We start from the raw sequence: 16,041 nt of genomic DNA on the forward strand, positions 1-16,041 counted from the left end.
GAAAAAACCCAGATCATTAACTAGGATCAATGTCCACAAATGCAGTATACCACTAATGAAAATATCATAGCTGCCTAAATGGAAAGCTATAGAAAGAGATTTCAAGATAAATGTTCTGCTAATAAATGTGCATCTAAAATCTGTGATCTTAGCCAGAGCTGCCACAAACACCTTATTAGAATCACAAAACTGAACAGGAGTGATTAATTTATATCTGCTAATGCTGGCTTCCAAAAAGAACACGTCTGAGAGGGAGATGAGGGGAATCCTGCTGTGAATGCCTACAGACAGATGGTGAAGAACAGGAGCTTCCACAGCAGCACAGTCTCATTTTCTTTTTCTTTTCATGAGTTCTGTGTGTGTGCTATACACAGTTCTCAGGCTAAGTCTGACAACAACCCACAGGAAATGGTGTGTGATATGAATCCTTGTTTCTGGGACTTTGCATGGTAAATGCAGCCTATAGGAACCAAGCTGAGGATACACCAAAACAGATCCAAAACGTTGAAAATTAAACCTCAGCTTCTTGTAGTTATAAGTATTGCAGTCTTGATGACATTTAGGATGTGATGAGTTGTGGCAATTGGATCCAGTCTAATGAGATGAGAAAAAAAAATACAACCCAGACTGAACATCTCTTTACAAGATACTTAATGTATTTTTAAATTATTATCAGTACAGTAGTAAAAACTTTACTAGTCAAAAACATGAAACTTGCTGCAAATTAGTCTTATTTACATTCATTCAGAGGTGATTACTGTCAATAAACTACAGCTGAAATCAAGGTTCAGATGCTATTTCTAACATATCATCAGTACTAGGAAGAGCAGTTTGTAGTGATCAGAACAAACAGAAGTGAATGGAGAAAACTCAAAGCTCTCAAGCTCTGAGAATGCTCTTTGCATTGCGGTTTTGGAGAAAATAAGGAAGGGCTTTATAAAGGAATGTATCATGGCTTGCCTTCACTGATATTTTAAATTATCTGAACCAAAAGAAATCCAAACCCCATAAACAGTTCAGGGAGAAAAAGCTTTTTGGGTTTTTGCCTTCACGTTCTTTCTTTTTGACAGAATATGCTTAATTAATATCCTGTTTACCACAGCCATCTATGCAGAGAGAAAAATCTTTGTCCCTGCTGTACTTTCTAAAGCAATTGGTAACCTCTCTGCCCTTTGCTTTAGCAGACATCTGAAAGGAATTGCATGCTCTTTGTAAAGAGAATCAGTGTGCAGGTTACAGCAACAGGGATGATAATTTATAAGCAAGTATCTACAGTTTTTCCAGGGTTTTTGAGTGCCTCTTTTCTTTTATTCACAGCATTCAGGACTTTCTTTCTTGGCCCAAGCTCCATCTGAATGCTTTGTAGATCTTCATCTGAACATAGCATCAGGGCATCTAAATCAATTTTTTCCCTCATGAAGACTGGAAGAAACTCATCCAGCATCTGTGATGCCAGAAACACTTCAAGGGGTGTGTTCTCTGCTTCCTCGTCATCCCAAATGACTTCTTCCTCATTCCAAGGGATATCAGCACCATTTTCAGCATCACCTTCCCTGCCATTCTCAGCATTTTCATACTGAAAGAGCTCACTGGACATTGTAAAGCTGACGCCTTCTTTCTCAGAAGACACAGTTCCAGGATTTACATCTGCAGCCAAATTCCTTCCAAACACAATCTTGCCAAGACCCGGCCGCTGAAAAATGGAGAGCTGACTGTCATTATCAGCAACGCTTTTCTCATCAAGGTCGTTCAGTAACTCATCCTCTTCTTTCTCATCAAACAAATGCATCACATTTCTCCGACCTGTATCATCCTCTTGGTCATTTCTTTGTGTTTCCTGGCTTCTTGTGCTGCCAGCCATCTTTTTTGCCTTCAGTTTCAAGGTATCTTTCAGGTTTTTGGAAAAAGTACCTGTGGTATTCGAAGCAAATAGACCGGGCAGCTTTACTCTGGAGTGCGTTCCTCTGGAAGAAGTCACCGTGCCAGCCTTTTCTTTCATATAATTCCGGTTCATCTCATGCTGGTGTTTCTCTTGGCGCTTCTCACACTCCTTGATTTGTTTCTCAACGTTCCTCTGGGCCTGTGCTTTTTGTTTGGAGACCTTCTTGGGGTTCATCATGATCTGCTCGGTGGCGGCTTTGTCCAGGATCTGGACACACTCCTTGCGGTCCCTGCTGGCAGCCACCTCCAGGGGAGTGCGGAGGTCATTGTCCAGGGCAAAGATGTTGGCACCAAAGTTGATCAAAAAAGAGACACAGTGGAGGTGGCCATTGCAGGCAGCGTGGTGGAGAGGCGTGTTCCCCCAGATGTCACACTTGTCTGGGTCTCCTCTGAGAAGGAAAACAGCACACAGTGAGCTGGGTGTTCCCACATGCAGCACTGCAGTGGGATTAAACAGACACCAAACATTCAGCTCTGCTCTGCTCTGAGGAAAACAGCCCAGTGACAATGGGTCAGCTTGGCTCCAACCATTGGAACCGGGCTGCACCCACTTACACAAGCCCTGAGCTGCGTGTGTGGCACAAGCTCTAAATGCTGCCTGTCTGGGAATTAAACGAGCTCACGGGGCTGGGTGTGACTGCTCATACATCCCCCATAACAGAGCCAGGGCATTTCCTTTGTCATCCCGGGGTCTGGCAGCTCAAAGTGGGCTCAGGCTTTGACTTTGACTTACTCTCATTGGAATTATTGGCAAAACTGTTTCAATAGCTTTTGCATGGAATATTTTAAAGGGGTTTTGGTGACTCTTCTGTTTTGCATGTGAAATGCAGGGACAATATTAGGAGGTTTCCTCACTGACCACAGTGATACATATTTAGTGAGTACATGCAGTAACTTTTGGGGTAAGTAATAGGTAAATGACTAAGAGTAAAGCCCTGATTACACATTTGTCTCCATTGCTGTTAGTTTAAACCCAGACAGATGCCATTGTTTTTCTTTATCTCTTTTGTTCTCCTTTAGCTGCTTTTGCTTATGGGGGTTTGAAAAGCAGAAGCTCATTTGAAAATAAAATGCCACATTTTTCAATTGAATTTAAAGCCAGTGAAAAGTATTGCTTTAGTTTTAACTCTTGCACTGACTTCACACTGAACTGCTGCCTGCAGACAAGAGTCAGCTTGAATATTTCGATACACATTTGGCAGGATCAACACTAGCAATGTTCAGAACAGAGCTTGTGGCCTCTTGTGACCAACAACCAAGGCAGCCACAGCAGCCCAAAATCTTTAACAACTTCAGGACCAGGGACCAAATTTACAAGGAGAATTTCTACTCTTGGGAATTCAAGCATTTCAAGCCTTGGAGGTTGGTGCCATGGCAGCTGTACTATCAAAGAAGTGGCATGCCCTGTCACAACATGTCCTTCAGGCACTGATCTCTGGCTTTGAGTCTCCCTGAAGAAAAGCACTACCAGGTTTGTTGAGGGCCAAATCTGAACACATCCTTCAGCCTGAAGTGCCCCAGGCAGGAGAAAGGTCAGGGTTCCCCATACAACAGTGGCTGCGGGAGCGCAGGCGCTGCCACAAGGAGGTGGCAGCTGAGGATCAAAGTTTCTCCACTCAGACATATGCAAACCATGTGTACATATTTCTGCTTTTGTGGTTCTGCCCTGGGGAACTGCCTGACTGTGGCCAAACATGCCGGATTCCTGAATTCCCACATTAGCAAACAGCCTGCATTATCCTGAGCCTTGGAAGCGCTGGGTCATGCAGCCTCCCCCAGGTCCCTTCATAGCTGTTTGTGGTCTCTTTTCCCTGTGGAACCTGCCAGCCTTTGAGTCTCAAACAATTGACAAACTAGAATGTCTGTTCCCAGCTCAGTGGGACTTTGGATAAGATTTGACATCTACTTTGGATTCTGATGCTCCTCCTTTCCCTGCTTTCCCAAGAAAAAGGCTCACTCAAAAGAGAGCAGATTCTGCTATGTGATCTTGCTTTTATTCATGTACCTGTAAGACAAGTAGAGAAAATGTCTCCTGATGCCTGAGAAGACAAATTATTTCAAGATGAAAGGGGTTTATTGTTAGTATTGCCACACTTTCCAAGGGCTGAATGTGTTGCAAGCTTGAGAGTCCTAAAATCTGCAACCACTCTAAAGAAACCCACCCTGTACCTCAGAGCCTTTGTCAGGAAACCTCTTCAAGGAAATGACGAATTTGTTGAAAATAATTAAAATACTTTCTCACAGGAAAACATTAAATGACTAGAGAACAGATTGTAAGTCTTCCAAAATTCAGCTTCTCCCAAGAAAACCAGTGAGGCTACAGCCATATCTCTGACAACCAATGATCATGCCAAAAAATCTTAGATTAAAGTAGAGGTGAATGCATATATTTGAAGACTTTGAGTGTAAAACTGTCCCAAAGTGCTCCTTTACCAAGAAAAAGAGTTAGAAATTATTTTTCTTATATATTCCTTAGCTAGTCTTGTATGCCTTCAGGGACAAACCTTATTGACTAGGTATTTCCCTGGAGCTGCCTTAATTATAGAAATTGAAAAACTGTCAATCTATTTTTGCTTCTCCTGAGGACACAGCAACAACCACACAGTCCAAAGGTCTTTTTTATTGTGATACTACAGCCACACCTGAGCTCCATGAGCTATAAAGCAAATCTAGGAAAAACCATTTTTTTCAACTTCATTTTTAATAAAACTCAAATACCTCCAAATAGTTATTCAACTTTTCCGTCCAATTTCCTTTAAACTATTATCCATGGAAATACAGGTCAACTTAATCTTCATCTCAGCCCAGAAAGAACATTTCATTAATTGTATCTCTACATAAGAGCATATTTTCTTTTATTAGATATTAATATAGAATCACAGCTTAAAAGGTGGGCTCGGAGAAAGAGAGTACGGATGGTGGGGAGGTAATTACCATTTCAATAGGACATTTCAATCAGGTAGGACATTTAAGTGATACAGTAATATTACTATCAGAAAATAAACCTGTAGAAAACCTTCTTTCTTTTTTTCTCTTCTTATTTTTTTTTCTGGTTTACAAGGATCCTATCACAGCCTCTGAAAAAATAGTGTTTTCAGCTTTAGCACAATGGCAGTTGTTAATGCTACAAAAAGCAGAGAAATAGCCATCTTAGATGTTACTGTTTCAAAACTCTGAGTTGTGACTTGCCTCTGGACAGCATTAAATTTTCACAAGTGTCTACTGACTGCACTTTGGAAGCAAATGGGAGATCTTTTTTGCTAAAAATGTTTCAAACAATGCATTTCTCTGTAAGGCCTGTCTCAAAGACGTTATCAAAAGGCCACCTTCTCCTCCACTACAGTGAGTCAAGGTCCCATCCAGGTCCCACTCCCTGCAGGCTCCACACACAATGTGGTCCCACTGATGCCGATGTGACTTCACCGACAGACCACCCCTCACAGGCTTTGGACCTAAACCACTGTAAATGAAGAAAAAATTCTTGGCAATGCATTGAAAGAAATTACTGTGATTTTCAGCCTGATTTTTCAGGGTCTGAGCTCATTGGGGCATTAGAAACATGAGCACTAATCACAGTTTTGAGCCACAAGCTTTAAGCAGTGGAGGCCGGTTGACTTACCCCCTCCGGCATATGATTTCCAGAGCCTCCAGATACCCATGGTAAGCTGCCAGAAGGGTGGGTGTCATCCCATCTTCATCTGAAGTGTTGAGGTCTTTCCTAGTGGCTTCTTTCAAGAGGTCCAAGTTGCCATCAGCTGCTGCTTTGTGATACCTGCTCGACATTTTCAGCAGCTTCTGGTTTCCCAAGGCAGGTCTGAGCAATATCCAGACTGTACAGTCACTCCTCCATTACAGGGATGGTTCATTAATGATTACAAGTTGAGAGGTCCCTGTGAGGAGGAGAATGGGGAGGCAAAGTTCATCCTTGCAGGCAGCTTCTCTGGAGCTCTGCACAGGGAGCGAGGTCTGTGGTGCAGGGAATGCTTTCATTTCCTGGGAGGTGCCTCTGCCGTTTACAGCTGGTTGCACATTTGACTACTTAAACATAGATGGGATTCCTTCATCTTCTCTGAGTCTTTGCCTGACTTGTTCTGGGAAAACTGCAAAAAGACCTTGAACTTCCAAAAAACCTTCAAAAATTTCAGAAAGCATTCAAAAAGCCATGAATGTCAGTGCAGCCAGGTTTCACCCCAAGTAATAAAGTATCCCTGAGTTCCATGGGATGAAATGCACGAGCAGTTACCTGCACTGGTGAAGTCCTTTGTAACCCATCTTTTACTGGGATGCTGCATTTGAAAACAAGCTACTGTCCTGCCAAACCAGGCGCTTCCATGGAGCCATTTTGTGTACACAGACTGGTGTGGGGATGAAAACAGCCCTGTCAGGAACAGGGTGGTGTTTGGATAAACCCCCCAGCAGGTCTGCAAGTCACAGCTGGCAAAACCACAGCCCTGTAAATGGCATTTCATCAGGGCATCTTCAGGAATTTGGCAAATATAAGACTCATCTCACAAGTATTGTAAGCTCTGGTTCAGATGCAAAAAAATGTGCAGGATTTCCTTAGGATAGCACAGGGAATTCAAGAAATGCTAACACAATTGGCCTGCACCTGTTGCCCCTTCCTGGGCACTGTGGTCCTCTCCTGGGAATAGATGGGTCCAGTTCCCATCACATGTGACCACTTCTTGCTTTAGAAATCATTTCCCCTGATTTCAGTGACAAGTAGAAACCTACAGAATTAGACCGTAATTCTGATTTTTAGGTTTAAAAGAATTACTAAGAGCAAGTCACATAAAAGGTCAGTTTTCAAACAGCAGCTGAGAAGTCACTAAGATTCTACCTGCAGCTTCATGTGGTGCTGCAGACTGAGGGTTATTCTGGCCACATTCACAACAGCTGCCAGATAAATGTTACTTTTTGCCAAGCTGTTTTCTGTGACTCACTGAATTAACCTGGATCTCAGAGACTCTGCCCTCAGCAATTAGCAGTGGGGTTTTGTTACTTGTTGTGCTCCCATTAGAGAACCAGTAGTGACACAAACCAACTCCTTGCTTGGAGTTGGTGCAACCCCTGAATGGAGTTCTGCCACCTCATTTGCATCCCATAATGGCACCCATGTAATGCACCAGAGGCCTCTCCAACTGAGCTTTCTCTCCTAATTATTTTCTCAGACAGGGATTGAAGAGCTCTTCAGGAATGAAATTGTACCAACATTTTTCTTCCCAGGAGGACAAGGAGAGTCAGTCAGATCCTGTGACAAGTTCGAATCTTCAAATAAATAAGTCTAGGTAGGACTAAACCAAGTAAGTCCCTGGTTTTCCTTCATGTCATCCACAGACACAGCCATGCCCAGTGCTGTCCTGCTATCTCAGGGCAGTGAGGAAGGGCTGTGCTTCACCCAGGCCAACCTCCATCCCCACATTAGAAGATAGTTTCACCCTCAGGCCTTTCTCAAGTTCCCTGCACTGCATTAACACCTTTCTAATAAAAAAAGCAGTAATTTATTCTGTGTTCTATTTAATCAGGCACTCAGCGCTGAGTCAAATTTACAGCTACTAGAAAAAACTAGCAAAGACAGGTAATACATGTACATACATATACATATATATATATACATACTTCAGATTAGCTGTTTCTTGATGCCATTGATTTTATTTTCTTTACTGAGCAGTGTAAGCCTTTTTACTCTCAAAAGTAGGCACATACTACCTGTACCACCAGTGCCTGATAGGAGACAGGAACAGCCTTTTTCTTGTATGTTGGCATCTCATGTCGTTAGATACACCCATGAAAGTGATTTGGTGGCAGAAGAGTCCTTCACATTTTCAAGGTTTATGATTTCTACTACAGAAGTACCTTCATTTGCTTTTCTCTTGATTAATTCAGCACAGAAAATGTTGATCTCAGAGTGAGTTTTATTGTCCAACATCTGAAAATATTGATCTTACAAGAACATTACTCTGTATAATACTAAGTGGGAAACTATTGTTCCAGGTTTTAATTAGAGGCAAAGAAAAACCCATGTCAACTGGAGAGAAGCTCCAAGACTTTGCAAGCTTCATTATTATTTATGTCACAAAAGTGGGCATTACAAAAAAAAGAAAGAAAAAAAGACCAAACAAAATCTTCATCTGTTTCTTAACTCCTGGTACTCATTCATCTTTGTCCCATCCAAAAACCTCAACTTGAAATGCAATAAATGATTCAACATCAAACGAGCTAAATTCTCGGCCTGAATGGAGATTATTCTTTTGAGACTAAAGCTCAAAATTGTGAACTTTTTAAATTCCCTGGGTAGTTAGAATGAAGCTTTTCTTTTTGGGTTTGAAAAGAACTTCAAAACCACTTCCAATTGAAATGTCTTACCAGGCTCAAGAGAAACTCTGTTGTGATGGTACATGGTGTTGTAAGCTAATGAATTATTTAACTGGCAGCTTTGATTTGCTGTTGGATTTTACCAGGTATATGATTATTGCTCTATTATTTTGAGAACTATCTTAAATAAAATACTACCCATTAAATGGACTATTTAGACTGAAAGGCTGCAGCATCACTAGTTATGTTGTTCTAGATAACTTGGAGCCCCGTATGCACAGTGATGTTGTTGTGCCATCTGTTTTGCAGGAGGTATTATCCAGCACATTTCCTCATCCCAACTTTTACAAGCACCAAATGTGCTATGGTAAAGGCCATGCAAGGGGAGGCAAGTAAGTGTCTGCTTGCCTAATGAGATCTTTGGAACTAATGGGTTTAGGGAAGAATGAAATTAGTCACACTGGGTAATCGTGGCTACAAAATTCAGTGATGACGACAACATTTAAACAATAATAAAAGCTTATTTCTTCATTTCTTAGGGCCGTAAAACTGCTGTGCCCCAGGACACTGCTGCTGGATGTCCTCTTGAGCAGCCAGTTCCCACAGCCAGGCTGAGCATGACCCATGCCAGGCTCAGTGTGACCCATGCCAGGCTCAGTTGACCCACACTGGTGCTGAGACCCATGATCTGGGTCCTAACATGATCACTGATCAGGTGTGGGCATCCAAGGGCATCCCTCACAGTGTCTTCACATGTCACTTCAGGAGCAAGGCCTTAATCAATAGGTAAAAATACTCAAAACTGAAAGGCAACAAAGCCAACTCTGCCAAAGCTCTGTCTCACCCCCACACCTTGATGCCCAGCCATACTGGGCATATAAAAGCAAACTGAGGGGCTTCTGTAGGGCTGGAAGCAGTGACATTATCTATTGTATCATAGTGACATATCAAATAAGTGGTTTTGCTGTGAGTGCTCAAAACTAGAAGCCCTGACCTGGCATTCAGGCTCTTTGGTTTTGGGGAATTTTTTCCCCCATGATATAATCACCAGTGCTACAAACAGTCCCAAGGAAAGCCATGCTGAGCTTGTTGGTGTCTCAAGTGCTGCCAGTGTGTGAGGGAGAGGGACAGCAAAGTGGCACAGAAATCTCCATTCTAAAAAGTAACTGTCAAAAAGACGGGCATTTTTCTATGCACTATCTGACAAGGGAGTACACAATCAGAGCAAGAAAAAAATGCCTTCAAAATAGAGGGAAATAACAATCCATGCTAAAGACTCAATATCACCTTAAGGTCTCCTGTGAGCCTTCCCATCTCAACGAGCAGCAGGTGCAAGTGTTCTGTTCCCGGGGCAGCAGAAAGGTGGCACCTGTGTGGAGCCAGACCCGGGTCCTATATAACCCTCCCTGGGCAGCCAGAGGGCAAGCTTGTGGTTCTACTGGAGAAATGGGGTTGTTTGTGGAGCAGCAGTGCTGGAGCACCTCAAGGATGTGGTGAGTGGGGTTTGGAGAGGGATGGGCAGCTGAGTCCTTTCCCTGCTGCTCTCTCATTTGGTTCTCTTCCCTGCAGGTTGCTGCTCCTGTTTGGCTTTTTGCTGCCCTTAGCCCCTTGTGCTGATGGCCTGGGGGATCAGGAGCTCTTGGGTAAGGTGCCCTCTCTGGGGTGGCGGTGGTGTGGATGTGGGCTTTAGGCTTGCTTGGAGCTGCTTCCCCTCTGCCTTGGTGCAGAAGGGGGCTCTGAAGCAGGGCTGGCTGGGGGCTTGCAGGGTGTGTGCCTCAAGCAGGGTGGTAATGGAGTTCATGGTGGTCTTCCCTCTGCAGAGAATGTGACCTGTCATAGGGAGGGGATGGAAGTTGAGTTTTCCAGAGAGCTTGGCAACTACTCCTGGCATGTGTGTGTTGTTGGTATGTATTTCTTCTGCCCTGGCCTTCCCTGCTGTAGCCTGGAAGCAGGTGCCTGCCTGCAGGGCTAATCTTTCATGTCCTCCCTAGATGTGAGTGGTGAGGAGATCATGTCCTGTGACCATGCTGTGGATTATGAGAGGCTGGTGCTCAGTGTCCAGTTTGAAAACTGCACCAGCCTGGAGGTAAAGGGGTTTTCCTTCTGGGAAGCTGCTGTGATGGAGTGTGGGATTTCTTCTTTTTTTCTCTTCTGGATAGGACAGGGTTTAAAAGCGTTTCTAGTTCTAACTTTCTTCAAGAGTGAAAATACGTACACTTCTGGTGACTAAAACCCTTACAGAAGAAGAGTTCATGTCAGAAGTTGAAAAAAACTATCAGAATTCTTGTTTTCTCAATGGTGGACTAAACCCCTTAGAGCCTGCCATAAATGCTGTGTTCTCCTGTAAAGGCCTTGAGCTACTTTACAGATTTTCTTGTAGGGATATGGACCAGGTTCAAGTGTTTCAGAGCACTACTCTATTTAAATTTATGTATATTGACAGAGCAATTAACAACACATGCTAATCACAGCAGCTGAGGTAGAGTAGTAAATGGGAGGCCAAACCCAGAAGCTTTATTAGTATCTGTTGCTTTTAGGCATTTGAAATGCTAGAAGACTCTTGGTTTTGGCATTCATTAGCTTAGTTTTTTGAACAGCTGACTCTGACACTACAACCTGCTAGTTCTTGAAGCTTTCTTCTGACTCCTGCAGTTTTCTCAGGTATCTTCTGTTCAACATATTTTTTTCCCCAATCTGTCTTGTCTGTAGGATGGTCAGCACAAGTTAATGTTGAAGGTGATGGTGAATGACACAATGGGAGAGGAGATGAATGTAACCTACAGCACTCATTGTGACAATGTTGACGCAGATGAAGTCATTACTCCTGTCTTTGCTGGTGCAACAAACTGTACAAAAGACTTCATGGTAGTAAGTAGAGGAACTGGGAGTGCTATAAATTCTGCTTTGAGGTTTGCAAGGTGGGATGGCTGTCTCCTGGAATTGTGTGGCTGGGATCTGCAGAAAGCTGGGGAAAGCTCCAGTCACCTTCAGGGAGGTCTCTTGGCTGCATGTCCATGTTGGCATGGCTGCTGGCTCTTTGAAGAGCTAGTCTGCAAGAGGTCATTAGAATGCACACAGTCTGGCTCCTGCCCCACTGCAGGAGGAACTGGGATGCTGATGTTGGCTGTCTGCTTTGGGAAGCTATAATAGAAATTTTCCTCCATGGTTACAGCCCTGCAGCCTTCTGTTTGTTTCTGTGTTTCAGGTTACTTTCCCAGGACTCATTTCAAGCTTTGGTGATGAGCATATGGTATGTGCCTTCTGCTGGCAAAGGGAGCAGGTGGGGAGTGTCTGGGTTTTTTGACCTAAACTGAGCCTGATGTCTCCAAGCTGGAGTAGTTATCTCTCTGGTGTAATTGCATCTTGTTGGGAAGTCTCATTCTATGCTGTCAGTAAAGGGTGCTTGAATGTAAAACCTGTGAGGTGGCAGCACTGCAAGGGGGGAAGGTCTAATGCCTTCCTGCTTCTGTGCCTTCCCTCCCTAAGCAAGGATTTCTTGCTTTGCAGGTTCCAGCAGCTCCATTGTCCTGGACTCTGTCAATTGATGATGGAGCCACAGTACATCAGCTAAGCCTTGAGCAAGCAATGCAGCAAGGCTACAACTTTCTAGTTGATGGCCACAACCTGATCTTTCAGGTGGCCTTTACTGCCACTGGAGTCGTGTCCTACAAGGTAGGTGAATGGAGAATTGGCACTGAGGAGTTAGTGCTGCTGGGCACTTCCCTCCTGCAGACCTGTGGAAAGCATTTTCAGGCCATGGGCAGAGCTGATGTCAAGCTGATGTGCTGAGCTGGTGTGTGTAAAGCTGTTTGACTTTGCACAGCTGTCACTGAACTGCCCAGCACAATGAAATGGGGGAGCACAGTGTTGCACCTCAGACAGCAGCACAGCTATAGCCTGTCCTGGGATCATCTGACTGGCAGTCTCATGAGCAGCTTTTTTTAGAAAGGGTGAGATGGGAAGAAACTGCTATTGCAAACATGAACAGCAGCAGTAGTCTGATGTAGTCCATAACCCTGTGGGGATGGTCTTGTGATGGATCATAAGTTGAGCACTAACAGAGCTCCATCTTCTTTGTCAGTACAATGAAAAGGTGCTCTATGCTGTGGCACTCAAGCTCATGTATGGCTCTCCTGAACGCAGGCTGACTGTGGAGGCAAGAATGCTTTGTGCACCAGGTAACCCACAGAAAAAGTCAGAACCTGACCTGCTTTTGCCCCAAGGAAACTGGTGTTAAATGTAACAAAAGATGTTGTTGCAGGTCCAGCAATCTGTAATGCAACACACATGACTGTTGTCATCCCAGCCTTCCCAGGGACCCTTATGGCTGTGGATGTAGAAGATAAGACCATCCCCATGGATCAGCTTCAGGAAAATGGAATCACTCTGGACATGCAAAGAGGGGTCAGCTTGCATATTAGCAGGGGAGTCCTGAAGTCCAGGGTGAGTTCTGATCCTTGAGTCACAGGTATTGGTGTGATATCAACTTGGTGTTTTAAGAACCAGAGCACAGCAGCTTTGATTCTGACTAAAAGCACCTGTGCTTGGCTGGCTGAAGGCAGGTGTGATTTAACTGACTTCGTAATAGATGGGCATCACTCAAAGGTAAATTGGGTTTCACAGAGTCTCTTGGCAAAAACAGAAGGAGGTGAAAATATTCCTTGGGGGGGTGGGGGTAGGTATTCTGCATGCCTGGGGCAATGCAAGCTAACAAATAAGCTGAGGTTGAAGAGCATAATGGCCTCAGGGGGAGCTAAACAGCTCTAACATATATGTGGAGTTCTGCTCCAGGAGAGTAACTCTTGTCCTTCAGCTACATGGGGAGAGCTGCTCAGGACTTCAGTCCTACATGTCCTCCTTGAAACTGGCTTTTCACTTCTATGGGGAGACCGTGGCAATGGTGATGCACCCTGAGTGCCCCTGTGACCAGCGCACACCCATAGGTAAGTGAGTGACTTCTGCAGTGGCCTCAGCCCCTGTGCTGCCTGGGTGGTGATCCTTCAGCACAGCCTGGTTCTTACATTTGCCTGTGATGGACGAGTTTGTCTTGCCAACAGCTCTTGGTGGACTGAGCTGTCACTGACTGGCATGACAACTTATGTGAACCTCCGTTTTACAGCTGCTGTGTGCACCCAGGATGGACACATGGATTTTGAAATCCTTGCTGATAGTACCACACCACTGCTGGATTTGGATACCCTTAGGCTCAGAGATCCTGCATGCTGGCCAGCCTTCAAGTCGCCTTTGAATGACAGGGTTTGGTTTCATGTCCCACTGAATGGGTGTGGGACCAGGTACTGGGTAAGTCTGTAGCCAGGATTAATGGGGGGTGGGCTTTATGCATTTGGAATACCCTCACTAATGCTGTGACTCATCCACAGTTTGATGGGGAGAAGATTGTTTATGAGAATGAGGTGAGGGCATTACAAGCAGATGTTCCACTGGGCAGGATCTCAAGGGACAGCGAATTCAGGTGTGTCTGGAACCTCTTTAGGATATCCAGGACTAAGTATTACCCAAATGCTCATATAAGACTTACCTGCTCCTTCCTTGTTACAGGCTAACAGTCCTGTGCTCCTTCAGCAGCGGTGATGCCTCCCTCACTATAAAAGTAAACAACCTTCCTCCTCTGGCTTCCTCAGTGAACCGAGGTCTCCTCTCTTTAGTTCTCCTGAGCTACCCAGGTAAAGCTGACTCTGGGCTCAGTGGCTGGGAATTAAGTGGAGCTTGTGGAGGGGAGGATATATGAGTGAATTGCTCCAGCACATGGGCTTCCAGGGCTTGGTGCTTCCTTTCCTCCCAGTCATGCTATTTGAAGTAGATGCCTCACATTTGGCTCTAGGACAGACAGCAGCTGTTCAACCAGCTGCTGTTGAAGAGCTTGAGACCGGAGTTGTCTTCAGGACCTTCTTTGCACACTGACTTATCTAACAGGGCTTTGGTTCTTGCAGAGGACTCGTACAGGCAGCCGTACCGTGAGGATCAGTATCCCATAGTGAGGTACCTAAGGCAGCCCATCTTCCTGGAAGTTCAGGTCCTGAACCGCAATGATCCCAACCTCCACCTGGTATTGGATGATTGTTGGGCAACAGCTTCACAAGATCCAAGCTCACTTCCCCAGTGGAATATTGTTGTTGATGGGTGAGTGCCCTGCCAGAGAAAAAGAAGCATCTTTTGCAGTGGGTGGGGAGTATTTCCTAGTTTTCCCCTGCACCAGCCCTAGGAATAGAGCCCCAGGAACAAGGATTTCATTTGAGGTGGCCTTCCAAGTACTGCCCTGGTATGCTGGAATCTGTAGGAAGATGGTAGCACCTCTACCTTGAACTCTAACCTGTTGCTTAAAAAAAAAAAAATCGAACCCGACAACCCAGACTTTCTTTACCCTGCTGTTCTGACTTGCTTCTTACTTATTGGCAGGTGTGAGTATGACCTGGACAGCTACAGGACTGTGTTCCATCCTGTGGGGCACGGGGTCAGCTATGCCAACTATCGCCAAAGGCTGGAAGTAAAGACTTTTGCCTTTGTCTCTGGTGACAAAGCCCTCCCTGGCCTAGTAGGTGACATTTTTCTCCTACTTGGGAGCAGTAATAAGAGCAGGTATTTTCTCAAAATATAGTAATAATGGAGCTCTCATTCTCTGTCCTAGGTGTACTTCCACTGCAGTGCTCTGCTCTGTGACCGTTTCCACCCAGACTCCCCACTGTGCATGGCAAGATGCCCAAGGCCATCTAGAAGCAAGAGAGGTAAGGCCTGAGTAGTTCTTTAGGTTGCACTGATCCAAGGTAGCCCACTGCACTCTGGGGTTCAACTCTGCTGTGTCTGTTGCAGAAAGTGGGATGCCAGAGGTGAACTCTGCAGTGGTGAGCCTGGGGGGTCCTGTTCTCCTCGTGCCAGAAGAATGGTCCACAACCAGAGGTACTGAGCCAGTTTGGTGCTGGTGGGTGTTGTGTGGGTTTAATGAAGAGCTGTCTCCACAAACTACCTTTCCCCTTGCTTTGTAGGGAGCACTCTCTTGAGCAAGGAGGCATGGGCTGGCTTTGCAATGACTGCTGTTGGTATTCTCTCTCTGGTGGCTACAATGCTACTATTTTTGGCTCTTCTTAAATGCTTAAAGAGAAGAGCATACATGGTAAATGTGGTACACTAAAGTATATTGCTAAATAAACTTGGAGTAGTCGCTCTGTCAATTATGTCTGTCATGTATTCCCTCTCCTACCTTTATTTATGAAATTTGATACTTCTGGTTCTCTGAATATCTCCTTATTGTAGATTTGGCTTTAGCTATGACTATAACACTTCTTGAGTCTTTGTTCTGAAATTGCCCACTGCTGTGTTAAATTCCCATTCGACTCTGCAGGCAATTTGCTTTTTGAAGTGCTTATCAAATACCTTTGTTCACAATTGTGATTTCATTCGAATGGGTTTTTAAAAAATCCTTGTTGTGCTAATATCTGCAGTCTGTACAGCTCCTCCAGATCTTGAGCCCTGTGCTGCAGCTGGAAATTAGAAATTGGCTTTATTGAAATTGGTTAGCAACACACCCAACACTTGTATAAAAATATTATAGTAAAAAAAACAAACAACAAAACCCTTTTTCCTTACTATGGGAATTGGAGAACTATGAAAGGTCTTTGAAGGAGATTTACATCGGAGCCTCCCTTTTTAGAGTACAGCAGTCTAGAAGAACTTCAGGAAAACCAAAGTGGACCAGATTTTTTCTGCTGCCAGAGCTGATCTTTCTGATGGCCAGAAGCTTCATGGCCATGTAACAGGAGCACCAGGAAT

At 44.5% G+C, this 16,041-nt stretch overlaps 2 protein-coding genes across 2 annotated transcripts; one reads left to right on the top strand and one right to left on the bottom strand.

Annotated features, from left to right (window-relative positions):
• Positions 1-642: 642 nt before the first annotated feature.
• On the bottom strand, positions 643-5,853 carry ANKS4B (ankyrin repeat and sterile alpha motif domain containing 4B). Its single transcript, XM_027669817.1, has 2 exons — positions 5,561-5,853; positions 643-2,330 (listed from the first exon to the last, which is right to left on the bottom strand). Exons 1-2 carry the CDS (start codon positions 5,722-5,724, stop codon positions 1,256-1,258), a joined length of 1,239 nt encoding a protein of 412 aa, XP_027525618.1. The 5' UTR covers positions 5,725-5,853; the 3' UTR covers positions 643-1,255.
• Positions 5,854-8,620: 2,767 nt separating this feature from the next.
• Positions 8,621-15,442, top strand: ZP2 (zona pellucida glycoprotein 2). The gene is made up of 17 exons (XM_027669796.1): positions 8,621-8,648; positions 10,077-10,160; positions 10,248-10,342; positions 10,966-11,124; positions 11,462-11,506; positions 11,764-11,928; positions 12,338-12,434; positions 12,518-12,699; positions 13,070-13,199; positions 13,376-13,557; positions 13,638-13,729; positions 13,816-13,940; positions 14,208-14,397; positions 14,674-14,809; positions 14,903-14,999; positions 15,085-15,171; positions 15,258-15,442. The coding sequence occupies exons 1-17, from the start codon at positions 8,621-8,623 to the stop codon at positions 15,401-15,403; spliced, it is 2,040 nt and encodes a 679-aa protein (XP_027525597.1). The 3' UTR covers positions 15,404-15,442.
• The last annotated feature ends 599 nt before the right edge of the window (positions 15,443-16,041 follow it).

This window comes from Corapipo altera, unplaced genomic scaffold (genome assembly GCF_003945725.1).
Source record: "Corapipo altera isolate COAL_440 unplaced genomic scaffold, ASM394572v1 61183, whole genome shotgun sequence".
Classification (NCBI taxonomy): Eukaryota; Metazoa; Chordata; class Aves; order Passeriformes; family Pipridae; genus Corapipo; species Corapipo altera.

What these genes read in the sequence shown, in the direction of transcription:
- ANKS4B (XM_027669817.1), bottom strand. Translation starts at nt 5,724, where the DNA reads ATGTCGAGCAGGTATCACAAAGCAGCAGCTGATGGCAACTTGGACCTC. An exon ending in GAAATCATATGCCGGAGGGG is followed by an intron (nt 2,331 to 5,560) that starts GTAAGTCAACCG and finishes TTTCCTTCTCAG; the next exon opens with AGGAGACCCAGACAAGTGTG.
- ZP2 (XM_027669796.1), top strand. Translation starts at nt 8,621, where the DNA reads ATGGTAAAGGCCATGCAAGGGGAGGCAA. An exon ending in AAAACTGCACCAGCCTGGAG is followed by an intron (nt 10,343 to 10,965) that starts GTAAAGGGGTTT and finishes TCTTGTCTGTAG; the next exon opens with GATGGTCAGCACAAGTTAAT. An exon ending in TCAAGGGACAGCGAATTCAG is followed by an intron (nt 13,730 to 13,815) that starts GTGTGTCTGGAA and finishes TCCTTGTTACAG; the next exon opens with GCTAACAGTCCTGTGCTCCT.